At 59.6% G+C, this 20,727-nt stretch overlaps 1 protein-coding gene and 1 long non-coding RNA gene across 2 annotated transcripts in view; both read right to left on the bottom strand.

The window, feature by feature from the left end:
- Positions 1 to 15,347, bottom strand: part of LOC105483488 (integrator complex subunit 1) — a 34,830-nt gene extending 19,483 nt beyond the window's left edge. Inside the window, exons 1-16 of the mRNA XM_071095447.1 lie at positions 15,206 to 15,347; positions 14,786 to 14,884; positions 13,785 to 14,075; positions 10,771 to 10,967; positions 10,485 to 10,622; positions 10,078 to 10,237; positions 9,861 to 9,966; positions 9,581 to 9,767; positions 9,304 to 9,449; positions 8,956 to 9,097; positions 7,372 to 7,548; positions 6,459 to 6,567; positions 5,412 to 5,532; positions 4,666 to 4,743; positions 3,625 to 3,782; positions 2,916 to 3,012 (exon numbers count right to left, since the gene is read on the bottom strand). Coding sequence (XP_070951548.1) covers positions 2,916 to 3,012; positions 3,625 to 3,782; positions 4,666 to 4,743; positions 5,412 to 5,532; positions 6,459 to 6,567; positions 7,372 to 7,548; positions 8,956 to 9,097; positions 9,304 to 9,449; positions 9,581 to 9,767; positions 9,861 to 9,966; positions 10,078 to 10,237; positions 10,485 to 10,622; positions 10,771 to 10,967; positions 13,785 to 14,075; positions 14,786 to 14,843 — 2,165 coding nt within the window. The 5' untranslated portion in view covers positions 14,844 to 14,884; positions 15,206 to 15,347. The remainder of the gene's footprint in view (positions 1 to 2,915; positions 3,013 to 3,624; positions 3,783 to 4,665; positions 4,744 to 5,411; positions 5,533 to 6,458; positions 6,568 to 7,371; positions 7,549 to 8,955; positions 9,098 to 9,303; positions 9,450 to 9,580; positions 9,768 to 9,860; positions 9,967 to 10,077; positions 10,238 to 10,484; positions 10,623 to 10,770; positions 10,968 to 13,784; positions 14,076 to 14,785; positions 14,885 to 15,205) is intronic.
- Positions 15,348 to 18,385: 3,038 nt separating this feature from the next.
- On the bottom strand, positions 18,386 to 20,391 carry LOC139362587 (uncharacterized). The gene is made up of 3 exons (XR_011621731.1): positions 20,252 to 20,391; positions 19,756 to 19,857; positions 18,386 to 18,796 (listed from the first exon to the last, which is right to left on the bottom strand). It is a non-coding gene; the product is annotated as an uncharacterized lncRNA (long non-coding RNA).
- Between the last annotated feature and the right edge of the window lie 336 nt (positions 20,392 to 20,727).

Below are 20,727 nucleotides of genomic sequence, written 5' to 3'. Positions count from 1 at the left end.
CATTAAAGTATGGGCCCCTCAGGTGAGGAAACAATCCTAACTATGAGACAGATGTGAATTGAGACACGAGCCACATGCGGAGGCTGCCCAGAGGGAAAGACCACACCAGAAAGCAGAGTGGGCAGCAGCTGCCGAAGGAGAGAGAGGCAGGAGGACCTCGACCGCGGCAGGAGCACCTCGACCGTGGCAGCAGGACCTTGACCGCGGCAGGAGGACCTCGACCGTGGCAGGAGGACCTCGACCGCGGCAGGAGGACCTCGACCGTGGCATCAGAGAGCACGCGAGGCTCGGGTGCAGCATGGGATTCCGAGGTGCATCCGACCAAAACTCCACAGCGCTGCTGAAACGGTGTCAGCTCTGGATAAACGGAAACCCCTGAAAAGGTGTGGGCTCTGGATAAAGGGACACCTCTGAAAGGGTGTCGGCTCCGGATAAGGGGAAACCTGCCCACGGGCACAGATCGCAGGGTGTGGCCTCACTGACACGGAGGGGCTCCCCAGACTGACCCATGATTCTACACTGTCTCAAAATCCCAGTCAGCTGTTTTGCAGAAATTGACAAGCTCACGCTGAAATTCACATGGAAATGCAAGGACCCAGAACAGCCAAAACAATCCTGGGAAAGAACAAAGTTGGAAAACGCACTTCCCAATTTTAAAACTCAGCCCTCATAGAGGATGGACACATACACCGACAGAACGGACGCGCAGATGGACAGAGCAGAGCTGAGTCGAGAGATCAACCCTCTCGCCTACACGCTACAAGAGTCCAGAGGTCAACCCTCATACTCAGGTGCAGACTGCCGAGAGCGCGCCAAGACAGCCCAAGGCGCAGGAACAGCCCTCTCAACAACAGTGCTGCGACAACCAGAATCAACACCAACAGAACGAAGCAGGGCCGCACCAAACATCACACATCAAGCGGATGACAGGATCCAGAGACAGGGAGCGCCAAACTATAAGGTTCCCAGGAGAAAACGGGAGGAAGGCTTCGGGAGCGTGGGGCAGCCCCAGCATCCTAGGTACAACGTCAAAGCACACACAGTGGCAGCAGCACGAAGATGATTGGGCCTCCCCAAAGGTGAGCTCTGTGCCGCGTGGGTCCACAGAACGAAGTGAGGGTCCAGGAACAACCCACATGGGTGACTACGACACGGAGCCAAAAGACCGTCATCAGGGAAAGACAGGCTTTCAACAACGGTGCCAGGACAGCTGGATGTCCGCACACAGAGGAATGAAGCCGGACCCCAGCCTCACACCATAAAAACTAAATCACAATGGCTCAAAGACCTGAATGTAAGAGCTGGGATGATAAAACCCTTGACAGAAAACACAGAATTAAATCTCCATTATCCTGAACTAGGCAATGGTTTCTTAGATATGACACAAAAGCACAGAAACCAAAGATAAATAGGTAAAACTGGATTTGCTCAAAATTGAAAACTTCTGGCCAGGCGCAGTGGTTCATCATACCTGTAACCCCAATACTTTAAGAGGTCAAGGCAGGAGGACTGCTTGAGCCCAGGGGTTTGAAAACAGCCTGGGCAACAAAGTGAGGCTCCATCTCTGCAGACACTAAAATTAGCTGGACATGGTAGCACATGCCTATAGTCCCAGCTACATAGGAGGCCAAGGCAGGAGGATCACTTGAGCCAGGGAGGTTGAAGCTGCAGTGAACCGTGACTGCACCACTGCACTCCAGCCTGGATAACAGAGCAAGACTCCGTTCCCCACAAAAAAATGGAAAATGCAAACCGAAACCACTGTGAGATACCGTCTCACCCCGGCAGGACGGCTCTGCTGAGAAACAGCCATGAGTGCGAGCGAGGATGGGATGGAGACCGGGAATGATCATGCAGCGCTGGCGGTGATCCAAGTGGGAACTCAAGGTGGGGGCAGCCGCTGGGGAGGGTCTGACAGAGCCTCAGTTAAACACCTGGCCCAGCAACCCCACTCCCAGCCACCTGCTCAAGAGAACTGAAGACACGTCCACACAGACTTGTCCACACACGCTCACGGCAGCACCGTTTGTCAGCAGAGGAGTGGAAGCAGCAGGCGTGGTCTGTCCACACGGTGGGGCACCGTCAGCCACAAGGAGGACTTTGATACTGCCTCACGCTACAGCACAGGCGACCCCGGAAACAGCACACCCAGGAAAGAAAGCTGGTCACATGAGACCACGCACGGTAGGATACCGTTTACAGAAAACGCCCAAAAGGCCACTCTACAGAGATGACAGCAGGTGAGCGGCTGCAGTGGGAGGAATGAGGAGTGACGGCTGGTGGGAATGGGGTTCTTTTGGGGGGACCAAAGAAGGTTCTACAATTAAATTACAATGAAGATTGTACAACCTGTGAACATCCTGAAAACACGGAACTGCACACTTTAGATGACACGTGTGTGAATTCTCTCTCCATAAAGCCGTGAAACACAGAGCATAAACTCGTTGCGTGAAAAATAATACACATATGTTAAACACAGGAGAAAAAAGTATGACTGAGCTGGAGACACGGGGGAAGACAACGGGGAAACGGCCCACTGGAACCCAGGTAAGGGTGGGACTCGGGCCCAGCCAGTCAAGGCCTGCAGTGGCCTCACTGGTCTCTGGAAACAGGTCACCAGCAGACCTGTGAGGTCAGCAGGGTGCGGGCTTGTCCAGGAGGGAGAGGGGAGCGGGGTGCGGGCTTACCCGGGAGGGAGCGGGGAGCGGAGAGAGCGGCGCGGGCTTACCCGGGAGGGAGTGGGGAGCAGGGCGCGGGCTTATCCGGGAGGGAGTGGGGAGCGGGGCGCAGGCTTACCCGGGAGGGAGTGGGGAGTGGGGAGTGGGGAGCGGGGCGCAGGCTTACCCGGGAGTGGGGAGTGGGGAGTGGGGCGCAGGCTTACCAGGGAGGGAGTGGGGAGCGGGGCGCGGGCTTACCCGGGTGGGAGCTGGATGTTTTCGGGGTGATGGTAGGTGCACAGGTTCAGAACGGCGTCGATCAGCTGGGTCCTCCCCACCTTCAGCACCTCCACATCTAAGACCAAGAACCACGCACAGGTTCTGGAGCTGCTCACAGACCATCAGGCACAGGCAGCGAGGGGACAGGCCCTGCTCGCGTGGCATCGGGGTGGGGTGGGGGATGCCGCGGGATGGGGCGCAGGCCTGAGCAGGGGAGCTGGGGGAAACAGGGCTTCTCACTGGGACACGAAGCACACCTTGCTCTGGGGCTCTGTGCCACACCCGGGCTGGGTCTAGATTGCTGGCAGGGTTGCCAAGGGAGGGTAGGGAGGTGAGGACGGGGGTGTGGCCGGCAGGGTGGGGACCCGCAAGCCCCCAGGGGAGAGCCAGGAGAGGTGCGAGCTGGATTTAAAATCACTCTAACAGCCTCCTAAAGGAGGTGATGTGCCAGTTCCAGGACAAATTCCAAAACACGGGGCAGTGACTGCATCACTGCCAAAGACACGCGCTTCTAAATTCCTAAGGGACAGATGCGGAGAAGGCAGGTCCCCAAGCCTCCCGGGGACCCAGGGCCCAGCTGAAGCGCAGCTTTGTGGAGTGCCCCAGAGATGCGTGCCAGTGCCGGGGTTTCTGCAGGGACAAGGGGAGCAGAGCCCAGCACAGGGGCCATCCCCTGGAGAAGCCATACCATCCGCCTGCACGGCCGCCGCCCGCTTCACCAGGTGGTCGGCGAGCTCCATGGCGTCTGCGGGCCCGAGCGGGAGCTCCCGGGACAGCCCGATGACCAGGATGCGCATCAGCGTGTCCTCCAGGATGGGCACCTCGGAGCACAGGCGCAGGAAGAAGCTGCGGGGTGGGGGGAGGCGTGACTCCCTGCGGGCTACCCACACCTGCCGGACCTGAGGGGCCGAGGTCAGGCCAGCCTTTCCCTCAGAGCCCACGGGCTGGCGGCAGAGGGCTGCTGCTGCCCCTCCAACCTGAGCCTCCCTTTGCAGGACAGGAGCCCCGGCTCTAAGTCTCGCCTGGGCAGGGGGAGAAGGGGAGGTTACCCCCACCCCGAGGCCTTTGGGGCTACACACACAGTCACTGGTTCCTATGGCCACCACATGGGAGGCTCTGCCACCCCACAGAGGCCAAGATGTTTCCTGCTGTCAAGGAGCCGGGAGCCAGGTGGCAGAGATGACCCCTCCACCTCTAAAGCCTGATGGGGAAAGCCGCAGTGAAGGTGAGGAGAGCGCCCAAGGCACGAGATGGGCGCAGGGTGAACCAGCAGCAGCCCCAGGCGGGGATGGAAGGGAGCGTAGGCCAAGAACCCACAGGGTCACCCACGGGACTTGAAGGGGGACAGAGTTGTGAGGCCAGCTGGCTGGGGAAGGACAGTGTGCAGCTGTCTGGACAAAAGCAGGGGCAGACTGCATTTGGGACCGCGTAGAGGGTGGAGTGCCTGTGGACGCCCTGGGAAGCATCTGGAAGGTGGGAGTTTGGGGGAGGCTGTAGCTGGGGCTTAGAGTCACATGGACACAGGCAGCGGCTGAATCCTTGCAGTGGCGCAGGAACGCCAGCATGGCAGTGAGAGAAGGCACCCAGGGTTGTGGAGGAGGGACAGGATGGTGACGTGACCTTGAAAACAGCGGTCCAACTCCCACTGACCCCTCCTGCTGCAGCCAGTCAGGCACCCCCCAGCCCTGCCCAGCCCAGCCCACAGGAGCCCAGGAGGCAGTACACTCACTTGCGGTCACTCTCTGGTGGCCAGTTGTCCCACTTGTAGTAGGTCTCCGGCTGCTCTGTGAACAGCACCTTGTGCAGGCTGGGCAGGCAGAGAAGGGCCCTCAGTCACGACGTGGGTGCTCAGGGAGTAGCCTGTTAGTTCCAGGGAAGGGACCCCGCTCCCACAGGCCCAAGCGCTCAGAGGCGGGGCTGCCTGATGCCAAGTTCAGCACCTCCTCACAGCACCACCAGAGAGCCCAGGGACCACTCACGGGGCTGCCGGGCTGGACAGCACCCGACCGTCCTTTCTAAAATCGCTGCAGAGAAATGCAGGCCCGAGCCTGACAGCCCCACCCCAACCAAGGCAGAGGCCCCACGGGAGGCTCCAATGTACACAGGGTGACATGCCTGCAGCGTGACGGCTGCTGCTGTCCACAGAGAGGGGACAGGCTCCCGTGTGGGGCCCTGGCTTGTCCCAGCTCAGTGGGGTGTGGGGCAGGGGCTGTGCGGGGCCCTGGCTTGTCCCGGCTCAGGGGGGTGTGGGGCAGGGGCTGTGCGGGGCCCGGGCTTGTCCCGGCTCAGGGGGGTGTGGGGCAGGGGCTGTGCGGGGCCCTGGCTTGTCCCGGCTCAGTGGGGTGTGGGGCAGGGGCTGTGCGGGGCCCTGGCTTGTCCTGGCTCAGGGGGGTGTGGGGCAGGGGCTGTGTGGGGCCCTGGCTTGTCCCAGCTCAGGGGGGTGTGGGGCAGGGTTGCGCGGGGCCCAGGCCGCACCAGTGCACGTAGTCCTTGGGGGCGAGTTTGCTGATGGAGGGGACCACAGTGTGAAGCCACCAGACGGCATCCCGCTGGATGGCGGCGATCTGGTTCTGGAACGAGCGGAGTACTTCCAGATCTGCAACAGACACGCAGCTTAGTGGCCCATCCAAGCCACAGGCTGAGGGGCCACAGGATGCAAGCCACGGGCTGAGGGGGCCACAGGATCCAAGCCACGGGCTGAGGGGGCCACAGGATCCAAGCCACGGGCTGAGGGGGCCACAGGATCCAAGCCACGGGCTGAGGGGGCCACAGGATCCAAGCCACGGGCTGAGGGGGCCACAGGATCCAAGCCACGGGCTGAGGGGGCCACAGGATCCAAGCCACGGGCTGAGGGGGCCACAGGATCCAAGCCAGGGCTGAGGGGCCACAGGATCCAAGCCATGGGCTGAAGGACCACAGGATCCAAGCCATGGGCTGAGGGGCCACAGGATCCAAGCCATGGGCTGAGGGGCTACAGGCACCCCTAGGGTTCCAGCTCAAGGCTGGCACTTGGGAGGGGGTAACTCAGGGCACCCCCAGCTTCTGGACCATTCCTGGCTGGAATAACACCCCAGGGAGCATGGAGTAACCCTGACACACACGTGGGTGACCGGAATCCTCGTGTCTCGAGTGACTCGCTCCAGTCAATGGCTGAGAGGGCTTCTGCAGCCCAGTCTTCCTGCAAACCCACAATCAAACACCCAGACTGCCCCAAACACCACCTCCCCTCCCCTCCCACCCACGGCTGGGGCCACCATGCCTGCAGTGTCCCCACGCTGGGCCAGAGCTGGAGCACACAAAGGACACTCAGGGAGAACAGGGCCTGATCCTGCAGCTGGGGTGAGGTCTGGATGGACAGGAACCGGGAAGGCAGCTTCCAGGCTCTGTGTCCCTGAGTGGCTGTGCTGTGGGACCGCTCCTCCTGGGCGGTCAGAGGACAGTGCAGCCACAGAGAACCACCAGCCACCAGCCTGGACCTGAGACCCCCCACCGAGCAAGGCCGGGCCACCCCCGCGTCCTTACTCCTCTTTTCTCCTTTGTCCCAGGCGATGCCAGCCTCCTTCACCTGCGCCGTGATGCCCAGCATCATGGACACGGCCAGCACGTCGGTGATGTGCACCACGAAGCGTTCCTGCAGGCACAGCACGAGGTCTGATGCAGGAAGGGACACCCGGAGCCCCACTCCACACCCACGCGGGCGCAGCACGCGGTCTGTATCCAGAATGGACACCCGGGAGCCCCACTCCACACCCACATGGGCACAGCACGGGGTCTGTATCCAGAATGGACACCCGGGAGCCCAACTCCACATACACGTGGCGCACACGCACACACTTGCACACTTGCACACACACACACACAAGCAGGGATCCAGAGAGCACCCAGGAGGACCAGTTGGGAGGGGTCTGACAGGAGGGGCACCAGGCCGGTGACTCAAAAGGTCCTGTCTGGCCACGGGAGGGAGGTTCAGTCAACAGAGATCCACAAAGCCCCGTTCACAAAACAGGCCACCCCAGCAGGCTGGCTGCCAGTTGGCTGCAGGGACCTGGCATCTCTGTGATCCGCTCTCACTGTGCCTTCCAGCATCAGCTCCCTCCGCACCCCTTGCACAGTCTCCAACCCAGCCAGGCAGCCCGCGGCCCCGCCCTGCCTCCCTGCCCACACACTCGCCTTCCTCCCGGCAGCAATCCGTCCCACCCAGCCCAGGGGTTGCCGGTTCCCCCGCACCTGGTCAGCCCCCCCTGGGTCCTCACACAGGACGGAGCCCATGCTACCCTCTGGGATGCATGGCCGCAAACAGCCTCACTCAGCCCCATACCCACGCTCAGCCAGAGCACCCGAAGGGGCAGAATGTGCGTGGGACCCAGGGCGAGGGGGATGGTGGCACATGGGACCCGCAGTGAGGGAAAGGCGCCCCAGCGGCAGGGGCTGGCACCTTGAACTCCATCTCCAGGTATTGTGGCTCCTTGCGCTCCTGCATGAGCCCCAGGCAGAAGGCCTGGAAGTTGATCTCGTGCTTGGTCTGCTTGATGATCTCCCGCAGCAGGGCCCGCGAGGCCCGCAAGTAGTCGTCCTTGTTGGTCAGCAGGTCCTGGAACACCATGGCCAGGAACTGGGGCAGAGAGAGGCTGTGTGGGAGGCTGCCCAACGCTGCCAACCCCGTCACAGGCCCCTCCAGGAGCACACGCGCCGGCTCCTTCCCACAGCACCCGTGGGGGTGGTGCCTGAGGATGCTGCAGCGGGTCTCAGGCAGTGCGGGGCATGGGGTGGCGGGCTCCTTGCTCTACTGGCTGCCAGCCCTTGGCGAGCAGGGGCCACATCTGATTCCCCTCTCGGCAACCGGCACGTGGGGAGTTGGTCCTCGTGAAATGAGGAGAAGGATTAATTAACAGACGCTGGGGGTGTGGGACACCAAGCGGCAGAGTCATAGAAGTGCGTGTCCAGCACTTTGGGAGGCCGAGACGGGCGGATCACGAGGTCAGGAGATCGAGACCATCCTGGCTAACACGGTGAAACCCCGTCTCTACTAAAAAATACAAAAATCTAGCTGGGCGAGGTGGCGGGCGCCTGTAGTCCCAGCTGCTCGGGAGGCTGAGGCAGGAGAATGGCGTAAACCCGGGAGGCGGAGCTTGCAGTGAGCTGAGATCCGGCCACTGCAGTCCAGCCTGGGCAACAGAGCAAGACTCCGTCTCAAAAAAAAAAAAAAAAAAAAAAAAAAAAAAAAAAGAAGTGCGTGTGCCATCTCAGCCCAACCACGCGCCACAGGCTGAATGGAAACCAAAGATCACCACCCGAGATCTGAAAGGATGCACCCCCATCTCAAAATGCCGGGCTGCAAAGATGACAGCGCCGAGCTGGAGCGGCCATGCCTGCCTCCCTCGTGTCTCACACGCCGCAGAGCCCACCGGGAGGCCTGACGCGCTAGTGGCAACGGGAGCATCTCCCCAGTCCGCTTCAAAGGACACACGGGAATCCAAGGGTCCTACAGCCAGGGCTACAGGGACTCCTGCTTAACTGAGGGACCCACTGCACAGAAGGCAGGTCTGGGCCAGGCACAGGGGCTCACGCCTGTCATCCCAGCGCTTTGGGAGGCTGACGCAGGAGGACCACTTGAGCCCAGGAGTTAGAGGCCAGCCTGGGCCACATAATAAGACCCCGTCTCTACAAAAAATTTTAAAAACCACCTTATTATCCAAAGGCCAGAATGAGCTTGAGAAATAAAAATACAAGCGGGCAGGTCTGGGTCTTAGCTCAGAAACCTGGGTGGCTTTTAAGGCTCAGTGTGGCTCCCTCCTAAATGGACAGAGTGTCCGTTTCTGAGAAAGATGCTGGGCGCTGTGGCTGCACCCACTCTAGAAATGGCTCAACCTCATGCCCAAGTGAGTTTCAAAAGCTCCTTCCCGAGCCCCAAGAGCATTCTCCCACAAAGCCCCACCAATCCGTTGGCTTCCCCAGACGCCAGGTGTCTCTCCAGCCCGTAGCCCCCCATTCAGGTGTGGAGGGCAAGGCCTAGGCCCACCTTGGGCGCCAGGTCAGAGCTGTGCTGCAGCGCGGTGTAGAGGACCTGCATGTTGTTGGGGTTCCGGGCGCTGGAGAGCTCATTGAAGATCACCAGCTTGATGGTGCTGCCCAGGTTGTCCTTGTGCGCGCTCAGCAGCTCCCTGGGTGTGAGAGCCAGGCAGGTGAGGGTGCAGGCCCCGTCCCCGCTCTGCCCGCACCCCCGCTCTGCCCCTGCCCACCACTTCGCCCACACCCCTGCTCTGCCTGGCACCCCGCTCCGCCCGTACCCCCGCTCCGCCCCTCACCCTGCTCCCCCCGCACCCCCGTTCCGCCCCTGCCCGCCGCTCCACCCCTGCCCGCCTCGCACCTGATGCACAGCATGAAGTGGTTGAGGAGGACTTTGGGCTTGAGGCGGATCTTGATCAAATGTGAGATGACGTCCATGTCTTCAGAACCATGCGTGTTGCAGTTCATACAGACGGACATCAGCAGGTCCTGGGCCGGCCGGGTCAGCTGCGGGGCGGCGGAGGGAGCTGTGGGCTCACGGCCACCCCGGCTGTGGGACCACACGGAGCCTGCCCCCACCCCCTGCCGGGCACTCCTGCCCCACCATCCCCGCGACCCCGCCCCAGGCACCCCCGCACCTTGGGGTTCTGCAGCCACATCTCCAGCTTCTGCACCGCCAGCAGCCGCACCTCCTTGTAGCCGCAGGTGGAGGTGAGGAGCCGCAGGAGGTTCCTGGAGACGTTGTCAATGGGCTGGCGCCGGTTCAGCTGGTCCCGCAGCATGTCCAGGACGTACTCCTCCACACTCTCCGCGAGCTCTTCGTACCTAGGTCAGAGAAGGGAGCAGGGAAGGAGGAAGGCAGCCCCGAGGCACCTGTCCCAACCACCTCCCACTGGGACCAGGCGGGCACGCAGCTACCTGGGCATGAGCTGGCCCTCCTGCTCGGGGCTCAGTTTCTCCTCTGCGATCAGCAGCTCCGTCTGGCTGTCCTCCTCCTCCGTGAGGGAGGGGTGTGGGCTGCTCCCTGCAGACCAAGGAGAGGGCTCCATGCAGCGCCTCCCACCCGCCTGAACTCCCAACCCTCCCCTGCCCTGGGGCTGGACACCCGCCCTCCCCAGCCGGCAGTGTCTCTCACCCGCGCCCAGGTCGCCAGCGCCGCGGCCCGCCTCCCCCTGCAGCAGCACACTCCTGGGGGGCATTCTGGTGTTGAAGGCCGTCTGGATGTTGTCCACAAAAGTCTTACAGTGAGGGCTGTCCACCCAGATCCGCTCCCCCAGGGAGTCCTCGATGTACACCTGTGTGGGAGCCACACCCTCAGCCCCGAGCCCAGCCGGGCAGCCAGGCTGGAGAATGTCTGCCTGCGGCCCAGGGACTGGGCGCCCAGGCGGCCCTCTGCAGCTTCTGGGTGCAGAGGGAACTGTGCCATGACCATCGGGGCTGTCAGACACAGTCCTCTGGAGAGAACACCCTCCTGCTTTTCTCCCGCCCCCGCCCCGCCCATGGCCCTCTGCTGTCTTCACCGTCTGGGGAGAGGCCACTCACCTTGACAAAGATCTCGGGCCAGTTCTCGTCCTCCTCGTAGGCGGCCATGAGGAGGTTACAGGCCAGCACGGACACCAGGCTGTTCCCCTTGGCCTTGAAGTTGATGGAGGCATCCCGCCGCAGGAGGCTGCACAGAGCCTGCCAGGGAGGGTGCATGTCACGTGGGAGCCTCGCTGGCCCCAGAGGCAAAGCTGGGGTGGGCCGGGCAGGACACTGAAGGGGGAGGTGAGGAGGGAAGCCGAGGGCCCCAGCCCTACTCGCCTCCCACCAGGGGCCCGGCTCGCACCTCGATGACGCCCTCGGTGGCGAAGATGTTGGGCTTGATCTTGGCCAGATACATGAGGCTCAGGTAGAGGGTGCTGTCGGGCTTGGCGCGGGTGACCTTCAGCTGCTTCACGGCCCCGCACAGCACGCCCTCGATCCTGTCGTCGTTGCCTTCCAGCTCGGCCGCCTCGATCTCGTCCAGCAGCACCGTGGGCAGCACTGGCCGGGGCAGGTGGTACAGTCAGAGCAGGGACAGGGCAGGGTCGCCCCAAAGCCTTGGGACACCGGTAAGACCACGAGGAACCCGGAGCTCTCAGGGTCGGCGCTGCCATGGACCAGCCATCCACCCTCAGGAGAGTTCCCACAGAGGACAAGCACCCCACCAGATGGTCCCCTCAACACAGCAGGCTGCCCCACAGGCCTCAGCACTGGCCCTCCAGACACTCCAGTCCTGGCTCCACTGTGTCCCACATGGCTACCCCGAAGGCTACAGACATTTCCCAGCAAGTCAGGCAACCTGCAGCCTTACTTTCCACTGAATCGCGGCTCCACTGAATACTTTCCACTGTGGACCACGGCACAGCAGCCCTCTCTTCGCACCTGCCCCGGCTCCAGTCTCCAGCATGCTCTTCTCCCCTTTTCCCCCCCTTTCCATGGGTGCTCGACTCACAACCTTCCTCCAGACGAGTGCCTGACCCTCCCACAACCTCCGAGGAGTACCAGGGCCAGCACACACCTTTCCTCTCCTCATGTCTGCCACTGTTGGATCGGAGGTTTTCTCATTTTCATTCTGATTCTTCTCTGACCCAGGAGTTTTTAGGACTGTGTTTTAAATATCCACACACAGCCGGGCATGGCGGCTCACGCCTGTAATCCTGCCATTTTGGGAGGCTGAGGTGGGTGGATCACCTGAGGTCAGGAATTCGAGACCAGCCTGGCCAATACAATGAAACCCTGTCTCTACTAAAAATACACGTTAGCCAGGCATGGGGGTGCATGCCTGTAATCCCAGCTACTTCGGAGGCTAAGGCAAGAGAATCACTTGAACCTGGGAGACGGAGGCTGAAGTGAGCTGAGATCGTGCCACTGCACTCCAGCCTGGGGACAGTGCAACACTTCGTCTCAAAAAATACATAAGCCGGGCACCGTGGCTCACGCCTGTAATCCCAACACTTTGGGAGGCAAAGACAGGTGGATCACGAGGCCGGGAGATCGAGACCATCCTGGCTAACACAGTGAATCCCTGTCTCTACTAAAAATACACAAAATTAGCCGGGTATGGTAGCGGGTGCCTATAGTCCCAGCTACTTGGGAGGCTGAGGCAGGAAAATGGCATGAACCCGGGAGGCGGAGCTTGCAGTGAGCCGAGATTGTGCCACTGCACTCCAACCTGGGCTACAAAGCAAGACTCTGTCTCAAAAAAAAGTAAATAAAATAAAAATAAATAAAAAGTAAATATCCACACAGACATGTGGACAGAGGCATTGTAATCCACCTTAACTGCACCTGGGACAAAGACTTGAAAGAAATTTCCTAATGCCCTGAGATAAGCAGGGGGGAGAAGTGGGCTGCCAGCACGGAGGAACGGCCTGGGACAGATACCACAAATGGCTGGAAGCAGCCATCTCTCTGTTTTGCGAGAATAATACTGTAAAGCGATCTACCACTCAGAATATGCTTTTCACAACCACATCTCCTGTCATCTTCAAAATCTCCTTTCTACGGGAGGTGGTGATAAAAATAAATAAATAGATAAATAAAACACCCAGCAGCCGGAGGCCGAGAACTCGGGCCGGGGTGGGGCCTGTGGTCTCTGTCCTCGATCCTCACTGGCACCAGCAGCCCAGTGACAGGCCTCATGGGACGTCTGAGACTCGACCTCCTAAAGCAGCCCCCCAGCTGTGCCATCCTGGGCTGTTTGCCCCCAGGGCTCCCTGATGCCAAATGAGTCCAGGACAAACACTGCCCACAGCGTCCAGCCTCGGCTATCACTAGCGTGTGCTGCCCAGGCCAGGCCTCCATTCCCTGGGCACGGTCCATTGTCTGCTTAGCACCTCCCTTTCCTGCCTGCCCCAGTTTCATTGCCTGTGCTTCCAGGCCTGAGCCCACACTGCAACTCCCTGCCAGGCCTCCTCCGTCCCAGGGCCGTCAGGGACTCACTCACAGGCTTGCACTGCAGCAGCCTGATCCCTCCGACGGCAAGGCCACAGCCCACAGCCCACAAGTCCCCTGGGCCCTGTCTGGCACAAAACTCAGTAATCAGAGGTGGCGTGGCTTGAACAGACACCTCACTACCAAAGTCATCAGGACGCTTGTTCTTTTTGACTACCACAAAGAAATTACCCAAAAGAAATGCTCCCACAGAAACAAAATACTGCAGACCACGAGGCTTGCTGGGGCTGGTGTGACAGCTGCCAGAGTGACTCCCAGGAAGTCATGGAGCCTTGAAAGATGGTCGTTGGGAAAATGGTGCAGAGGAGCAGGGGCGATTCTAGGCACACAGTTAAAGGCATTTCTGTGAGAAGTAAATTGTGAAATTTACATTTCCTGTTGATGTATTTACTGTTCTGCTGCTTTTCAACTGAAAACAGGGAACGGATGAACTCTTCCCTGTTGGTAACCAGGAGGGAAGGAGGAACCAAGTACATATCGCCTCCACTCAGGTTGAGAGAGGAACGCACCAGGGCGCGCGACCTTGAGAACACGCACCTAGGATGTCACCAGGCCCGGTTTACCCCCAGGGCTCAGACAGTGCCCATCACAAAGGGGGCGTCCAACAGAGACATGAGACGAACAACTCAACGGGGGAGTGACCCGGCTCCTGAAGGGCAGCCACTGGCAGTTCAGGACGCAGACGCACACACAGGGTAAGGGCACCTACATAAGAAGCACTTCAAAGAACAAGTCACAAACATCTGCTCTCCCAGAGGAGGTCGGCCATACAGGCAGCGCTAGGCCTGGAGGGGGCCTTCCCTGAACATCTGATGGATGGACGTGCTGAGGGGCGTTCTCAGGAGAAGTCCACAGACTCATTACCTTCAATTGGCACCACAGATGGCTCTTTAATCGACGGAGAAATGGCTCGTTTTTCTGCCACTGCAGCCTCAGCCAGGCGCCCTAGGGCACTCAGTGGGGGTGTGGAGGAGAGTTTGGGGCGTTTGGTGAGACCGGTGAGGGCCGAGGCACTGGACAATGCAGCCGCCGCATCCCGCTTGCGCTCAGAAGGCAGGCCGGAAGGGGCTGGCTTCAGCAGGGTGGATGCCGTTTTCGATTCATTGGCCTGACCCTTTGAGCCCAGAGCAATGAAGTCTCCCGGGGGAGGGTGCCCTGCAGAGAAAGGAGAGAGAAAACCAGGTACATTCCCAACACCCAAGGTGGAAAAAGACTGACTCCAACCTCCTGTTATGTCAGAGGGAATTAAACAACGGTCAGAGAAGGCAAGGAAGAAGCCAGAGCTCACTCAGCAGCCAACAGCTGAGCAGGCACCAGCAAGATATGCACAAGTGACGGTGGACAGTCACATAGCGCTAACCACAAACCAGGCCATCTCTGGTCTATCCAAAACAGTGTGCTTAGTACCCCCGCCCCGCCCAAGTTTCCGCAATAGGTGCCATTATCCTAACTTTACAGGGGAGAAAGGGACACAGAGAGGTTAAGCAATGTGTGCAGCGTTACACAGCAGGTGAGTGGCAGCTTTAAGCCCGGAGGATCTGAGCTGACAGTCTGGCTGCAGACCCCGTGCTACGCTACACTGTGCTCCCTCCTGCCTCCTGGCTGGGGAGACCCTTCCACTACTGTCAGCCGCCTTGCAGCTCAGCCTGAAACGAGATCACCGGGGTCCCGGAGGAAGTCGCCGCTGTCCCAAGCCTCCCAGGGACTCTCATAGCCGCTGAGGACCGAGAGCAGTGTTTCCAGATCCAATTCCTGGAAACAGCCGCGGCTGCGGAACAACCAAGCCGAAGGCAGGCTCCGGGGCAGTTGAGATCCCCAAAGACCCTCAAAGACCCCCGGGTTGCAGAGCGGGGAGAGAGACGCACCTGAGGGTTTGGCCGCGGCGCTGGGCCTGCGCACCGTGGTGGGTTTGGCCCGGTTCATCTTGCCGCGTCCCTAGCTGCTCCCGGCGGCTGCGGCGTCACCTGCGGAGGAGCCAGCGTGCGGTCATTCATTCATTCATTCATTCGCTCGCTCGCTCATTCGCTCCCTTACCGCACGGGGCTTGGGCGTGGGACCCGGGGACAGTGGTCCCGCGCCCGCCCGGAGGGGCGATGCTGCAGGAGCTGCAGGGACCCCGCCTCCCAGCCGCCCGGGAGCGGCTCAGTCGGGTGGCAGCAGGCGGCGCGGACGCCGAGCTGGAGGGGACAGAACCATGAAGGACGGCCCCGAGGCCGGGCGGGGTAGCCGGGAGAATCAGGCGCTCGCCTGGCAATGAGAGCGCGCCCAGGCCGCGGCTCACTTACCTCTGGCCCATCGCGACTACAGCCCAGCCGCCGCCACCCGGCCACCCCGGAAACGGAAACGGATCTCGCCACACTCAAGGACCCGACTTCCGGAACAACAGGAAGCAAAATAGTGCGGCGGGAAGCGGGCCCAGGGGGAGGTGCGAGAGGCTCGCGGCGCCGGCCTGATGCCTGCAGCGCCCTCTGGCGGCGGGAGTGGCGGGCCCCGCGCGCACGTGGTGTGGTCCAGGTGGCTCCGCGGCGCAGGGCAGGCTCTGGCATCTCCATGCACAGGTAGTGCTGGCGTTGCGGAGGGACACACTCCAGGACGCACGGCGCAGAGGGGCGGCGTCAGGGATCCGCGGATGCGTCAAGCGGCGGGTTCTGCACGTCCCAGGGGGCGGGGACGGCCGGGGCGCAGGCCCTGGTGAGGGGGCGCAGCCCGGGGGGCCCCCGGGGAGGGACTCTGTCTCAAAAAATGATAGCAGCTTTATTGAGATGGAACTCGTGTTCCACAAAGTTCACACTTTCCTTTTTCTTTTCTTTCCTTTTTTTTTTTTTTCACCCGGAGTCTGTCTCTGTTGCCCAGGCTGGAGGGCAGTGGCGCAATCTCGGCTCACTGCAACCTCTACCCGCCGGGTTCAGGCGATTCTCCTGCCTCAGTCTCCCGAGTAGCTGGGATTACAGGCGCCCGCCACCACGTCTGGCTAATTTTTTGGTATTTTTAGTAGAGATAGGGTTTCACCATGTTGGCCAGGCTGGTCTTGAACTCCTGACCTCAGGTGATCCACCCGCCTTGGCCTCCCAAAGTGCTGGGATTACTGCACCCGCCCCGCCCCCCCCGCCTTTTTTTTTTTTTTTTAATAGAAACACTGATGGGAACAAAAATCAAAAGATACAAAAGATTATACAGTTGCCAGGTGTGGTGCTCACACCTGTAATCTCAGCACTTTGAGAGACCAAAGCAGGAGGATCAGTTGAGTTGGAGACCAGCCTGGGCAACATAGCAAGACTCCACCTGTACAAAAAAATAATAATAATTAGCTGGGCATGGTGGCATGAACCTCTAATCCCAGCCCTTTGGGAGGCCAAAGTGGGAGGACCACTTGAACCTAGGCGTGTGAGACCAGCCTGGGCAACATAGTGAGACTTTATCTCTACAAAAAAATCAAAAATAAATTATCCAGGCATAGTTTTGCCTGCCTATGCCCCAGCTACTCAAGAGGCTGAGGCAGGAGGATCTCTTCAGCCCGGGAGGTCAAGGCTGCAGTGAGCTATGATGGTGCCACTACACTCCAGCCTGGGCGACAGAGCAAGACCCTGTCTAAAAAAAAAAAAAGGCAGGGGAATCATCCAGTCAAAGGGTCTCCCCTGACCCCTGAGCAGCCGGTCCCTTCCCCTGGAGTCAGCCTCTGTTCTGATTTGTGTCCGTCTTCCCGGCTTGTCCGTGTGCGTTCAGGGAGCCACCCATGTGCCGACATCTGCCTTGTCACCCTGCAGGTAGCGCACGGCTCCTCTTTTCTACGCCTGGCTTTTGCCACTTAACCACATTTTCAAGATCTGTTCCCAGCAGGGCACTGACTTGAACTCTGTCCCCCCACCAAGGGAGTCCTGAGTGCCGCCTGCCCAGTGTGTCCCATCTCCCCACCCAGGGACGGCAAGGCGGAGATGGTCTCCCTGTGTCCCTGAAGTTGGGTGTGGCCGTTCGACCGTGGCCTCAGTGAGGCTCATGGCCCCAGGCTGCAGCCTGAGAACTGCTGTGTGACCCTCCGCGGTCTCTTCCCACTGCTGCGGGCATCAGCCGGGTCCCTGCATGACCCCAGGGGCTCCAGGGCCCTGCACCCTGCGCTGTGTGGGCAGCAAGTCCGGAAGGAGATGTCCATGGTGCCCATGGGAAGAGAGGCCGGTCAACCGTAGATCCCTGCTGGACACCAGACCGGGGCTGTGCAGCTTCATGCCTCCGCCATTTCTCAATCTGTCCCTCAGGGTAACTCTCTAAGGTGGAGGGGAGATCCGATGGGGTAATGCTTCCTCCTCCTGTCACCTGAATAGGAGCAGCCTGCAGGGAGCTTCCTCTGCCCTGCCACTTGTCTCTCCTTACCCTCTGACCAGCATCGCCGCCCCTGCATGCGGGGCCTATGCCTTCGGCAAATGCCCTCACCCAGGCCCAGGCCAGAACCTCAAGGTCGACCTTGACGACTTCCTCCTCCTCCTGAGTCAACCTTGACCACCTCCTCCCCCTCCTCCCGCTGCTCCTCCTTCTCCTTTTCCTCTTTCTCTTAAAGCTCAGGAGCCAACCTTGACCACCTCCTCCCCCTCCTCCTCCTCCTCTTGCTCTTCCTCCTCCTCTTGCTCCTCCTCCTCCTGCTCCTCCCCCTCCTCCTCCTCCTCTTGCTCCTCCTCCTCCTGCTCCTCCCCCTCCTCCTCCCGCTCCTCCTCCTCCCCCTGCTCCTCCCCCTCCTCCTCCTGCTCCTCCTCCTGCTGCTCCTCCCCCTCCTCCTCCTGCTCCTCCCCCTCCTCCTCCTCCTCCTTGTCCTTCTCTTTCTGTAAAAACTCAGGAGTCAACCTTGACCACCTCCTCCCCCTCCTCCTCCTCCTCCTGCTCCTCCTCATCCTCCTCGTGCTCCTCCTCCTCCTGCTCCTCCTCCTCCTGCTTCTCCTCCTCCTTATCCTTCTCTTTCTGTACAACTCAGGAGTCAACCTTGACTACCTCCTCCTCCCTCTTCTTTTTCTCCTTCTCCTCCTTCCCCTCTTCCTCTTCCTCCCCCTCCTCTACCTCTTTGCCTTCCTCCTCCCTCTCCCCTTCTCTTTTTGAAACAGCTGTTTTGAGTTATGATTGGCGTCTGATAAACTGCAGGGGTGTAAAGGGTGGAATGGGTGCAGACTGCTGCGTGCTGACATTCGCGACATTCGCACGCACCTGTGGCCCCATCCCCCATCCCTTCCAACCCTGTAACGAACATTCCCAAACTGCCCCTGCCTTGTCTCCAGGCCGCCAGGGCGCCACTTTCTGTCCCTGGAGAGGCGCTGTTGGCTCTTCTGGGGTCTGTGTGAATGAAAGCCCACGGGGCGCGCTTGCTGGCTGGCTGCACCCAGTGTCTTTTTTTTTTTTTTTTTTTTTTTTTGAGACGGAGTCTTGCTCTGTTGCCCAGACTGGAGTGCAGTGGCGCCTTCTCGGCTCACTGCAAGCTCTGCCTCCCAGGTTCACGCCATTCTCCTACCTCAGCCTCCTGAGTAGCTGGGACTACAGGCGCCGCCGCCACCCCGCCTGGCTAATTTTTTTTTTTTTTTTGTATTTTTAGTAGAGACAGGGTTTCATCGTGTTAGCCAGGATGGTCTTGACCTCCTGACCTCTTGATCCTCCTGCCTCAGCCTCCCAAAGTGCTGGGATTGCAGGCGTGAGCCACCGCGCCCGGCCTGGCATCATTATTCTGAGACTCAACCCGGCGCTGTGGGCACTGGTGGCTTCTGTCAGCTGCTGAGTGTCTCCCGCAGAATGGAGTCCGGATTCCAACGATGGCTTCTCCGCTGATGGCCCGGGCAGGACCGTGGGCATTCCGTCATCCTGGGGGGTGTGCAGAGTCTGCCCTGTGCTCCTCATCGACGTCTCCCCTATGAGTAATTAGCGTTTTCTCATCTTTTTTGTCATCCATATATCGGCATTATTGGTGTCTGTTCAAATTGTTTGCTCACTTTTTAAAAATATTTTTTACGGTCAGGCGAGATGGCTCACGCCTGTACAAATCCCAGCACTTTGGGAGGCCGAGGCGGGTGGATCACCTGAGGTCAGGAGTTCAAGACCAGCCTGGCCAACATGGTGAAACGTGATCTCTACAAAAATACAAAAATTAGCTGGGTGTGGTGGCACATGCCTGTAATCCCAGCTACTCAGGAGGCTGAGCGGGAAAATCGCTTGAACCTGGGAGGCAGAGGTTGCAGTGAGCCGAGATCATGCCATTGCACTCCAGCCTGGGCGACAAGAGTGAGACTCTGTCTCAAAAAAGAAAGTATTAAGAATGTAATTTTTAGGCCGGGCGCCATGGCTCATAATCCTAGCACTTTGGGAGGCTGAGGCGAGCGGATCACCTGAGGTCAGGAGTTTGAGACCAGCTTGGCCAACATGGTAAACCCCATGTCTACTAAAAATACAAAAATTACCTGGGCATGGTGGCCGGTGCCTTTAGTCCCAGCTACTTGGGAGGCTGAGGCAGGAGAATCACCTGAACCCAGGAGGTGGAGGCAGCAGTGAGCCGAGATGGTGCCACTGCACTCCAGCCTGGCCACAGAGTGAGATTCCGTCTCAAACAAAAAAAAAAAGAGAGAGAAAAAAGAAGATATCATCAAAAGTTCCTCCCCTGCTCAGAATTCTCCAAAGACTCTGCTTATCACCCAAACAGTAAAATAAACACCTGTGCTTGTTTCCCCACAGCAGCTCTTACAGAACGCAACAGACTTGGTGGCTTAAAGCCACAGAAATGTCCTCTCTTGCAGTTCTGGAGCCCAGAAGTCTGAAGTCAAAGTGTGGGCAGAGCTGGCTGCCTCCGAGGGCTCTAGGGGAGGACCCTGCCTACCTCGACCAGCTCCTGGGGGCTCCAGGGGTCCTCGGCTCGTGGCCACATCCCTCCAGCCTCTGCCTCTGTCTCCATGTGGCTGTCTTCTCTGTGTCTCTGTGCCTTGTGAAGACAACTGGATTTAGGGCCCACCCAGATCCAGGATGATCTCATCTCAAGATCTTTACCTTCATTAGGCCTGTGCGGTGGCTCACACCTGTCATCCCAGCACTTTGGGAGGTTGAGGCAGGCAGATTGCCTGAGGTCAGGAGTTTGAGACCAGCCTGGCCAACATGACGAAACCCCACCTCTACTAAAAATAGAAAAAAAATTAGCCAGGCCTGGTAGCACGCACCTGTAATCCCAGCTACTCGGGAGGCTGAGGCACGAGAATCGCTTGAACCTGGGAGGTGGAGGCTACAGTGAGCCAAGATCGCACCATTGCACTCTAGCCTGGGTGACAGAGCGAGATTCCATCTAAAAAAAAAAAAAGAAAATTCATTATATCTGCAAAAACCTTATTTGCAAAGAAGCTCCTATCCTGTGGCTCCAGTGGACGTGGGCTATGGGGCCACTGTTTGCCCCGTCCCAGCCCCATGCCAAGGACTGCCGGGTACTGCAGGGTCTACTTCTCCCTCTCGCCTCCCCCGATGCTGCCCCACCCCACACCTCAGCCTTCTCACTGTTTCCGGAAGGTGCCTGCCTTTCCACGCACTGTTTCCTGTGCCCAGAATCTCCCCAGCTGGTCCTGGGGCTCCCTGTCCACCCCATTCTGGTCTTTGCTTGAGTGGCCTCCTTCCCTGGTCAGTCACTGATGCCCCAGCCCCCTGCACCTGGAAGTCGCCTTTATGTCTTTTTTTTTTTTTTTTTTTTGAGATGGAGTCTTGCTCTGTCGCCCAGGCTGGAGTGCAGTGATTCAGTCTCGGCTCACTGCAACCTCCACCTCTGGGGTTCAAGCGATTCTCCTGCCTCAGCCTCCCGAGTAGCTGGGAT

This window comes from Macaca nemestrina, chromosome 4, assembly GCF_043159975.1.
Source record: "Macaca nemestrina isolate mMacNem1 chromosome 4, mMacNem.hap1, whole genome shotgun sequence".
Taxonomy (NCBI): domain Eukaryota; kingdom Metazoa; phylum Chordata; class Mammalia; order Primates; family Cercopithecidae; genus Macaca; species Macaca nemestrina.
This window is presented reverse-complemented; position numbering and strand designations above follow the sequence as displayed.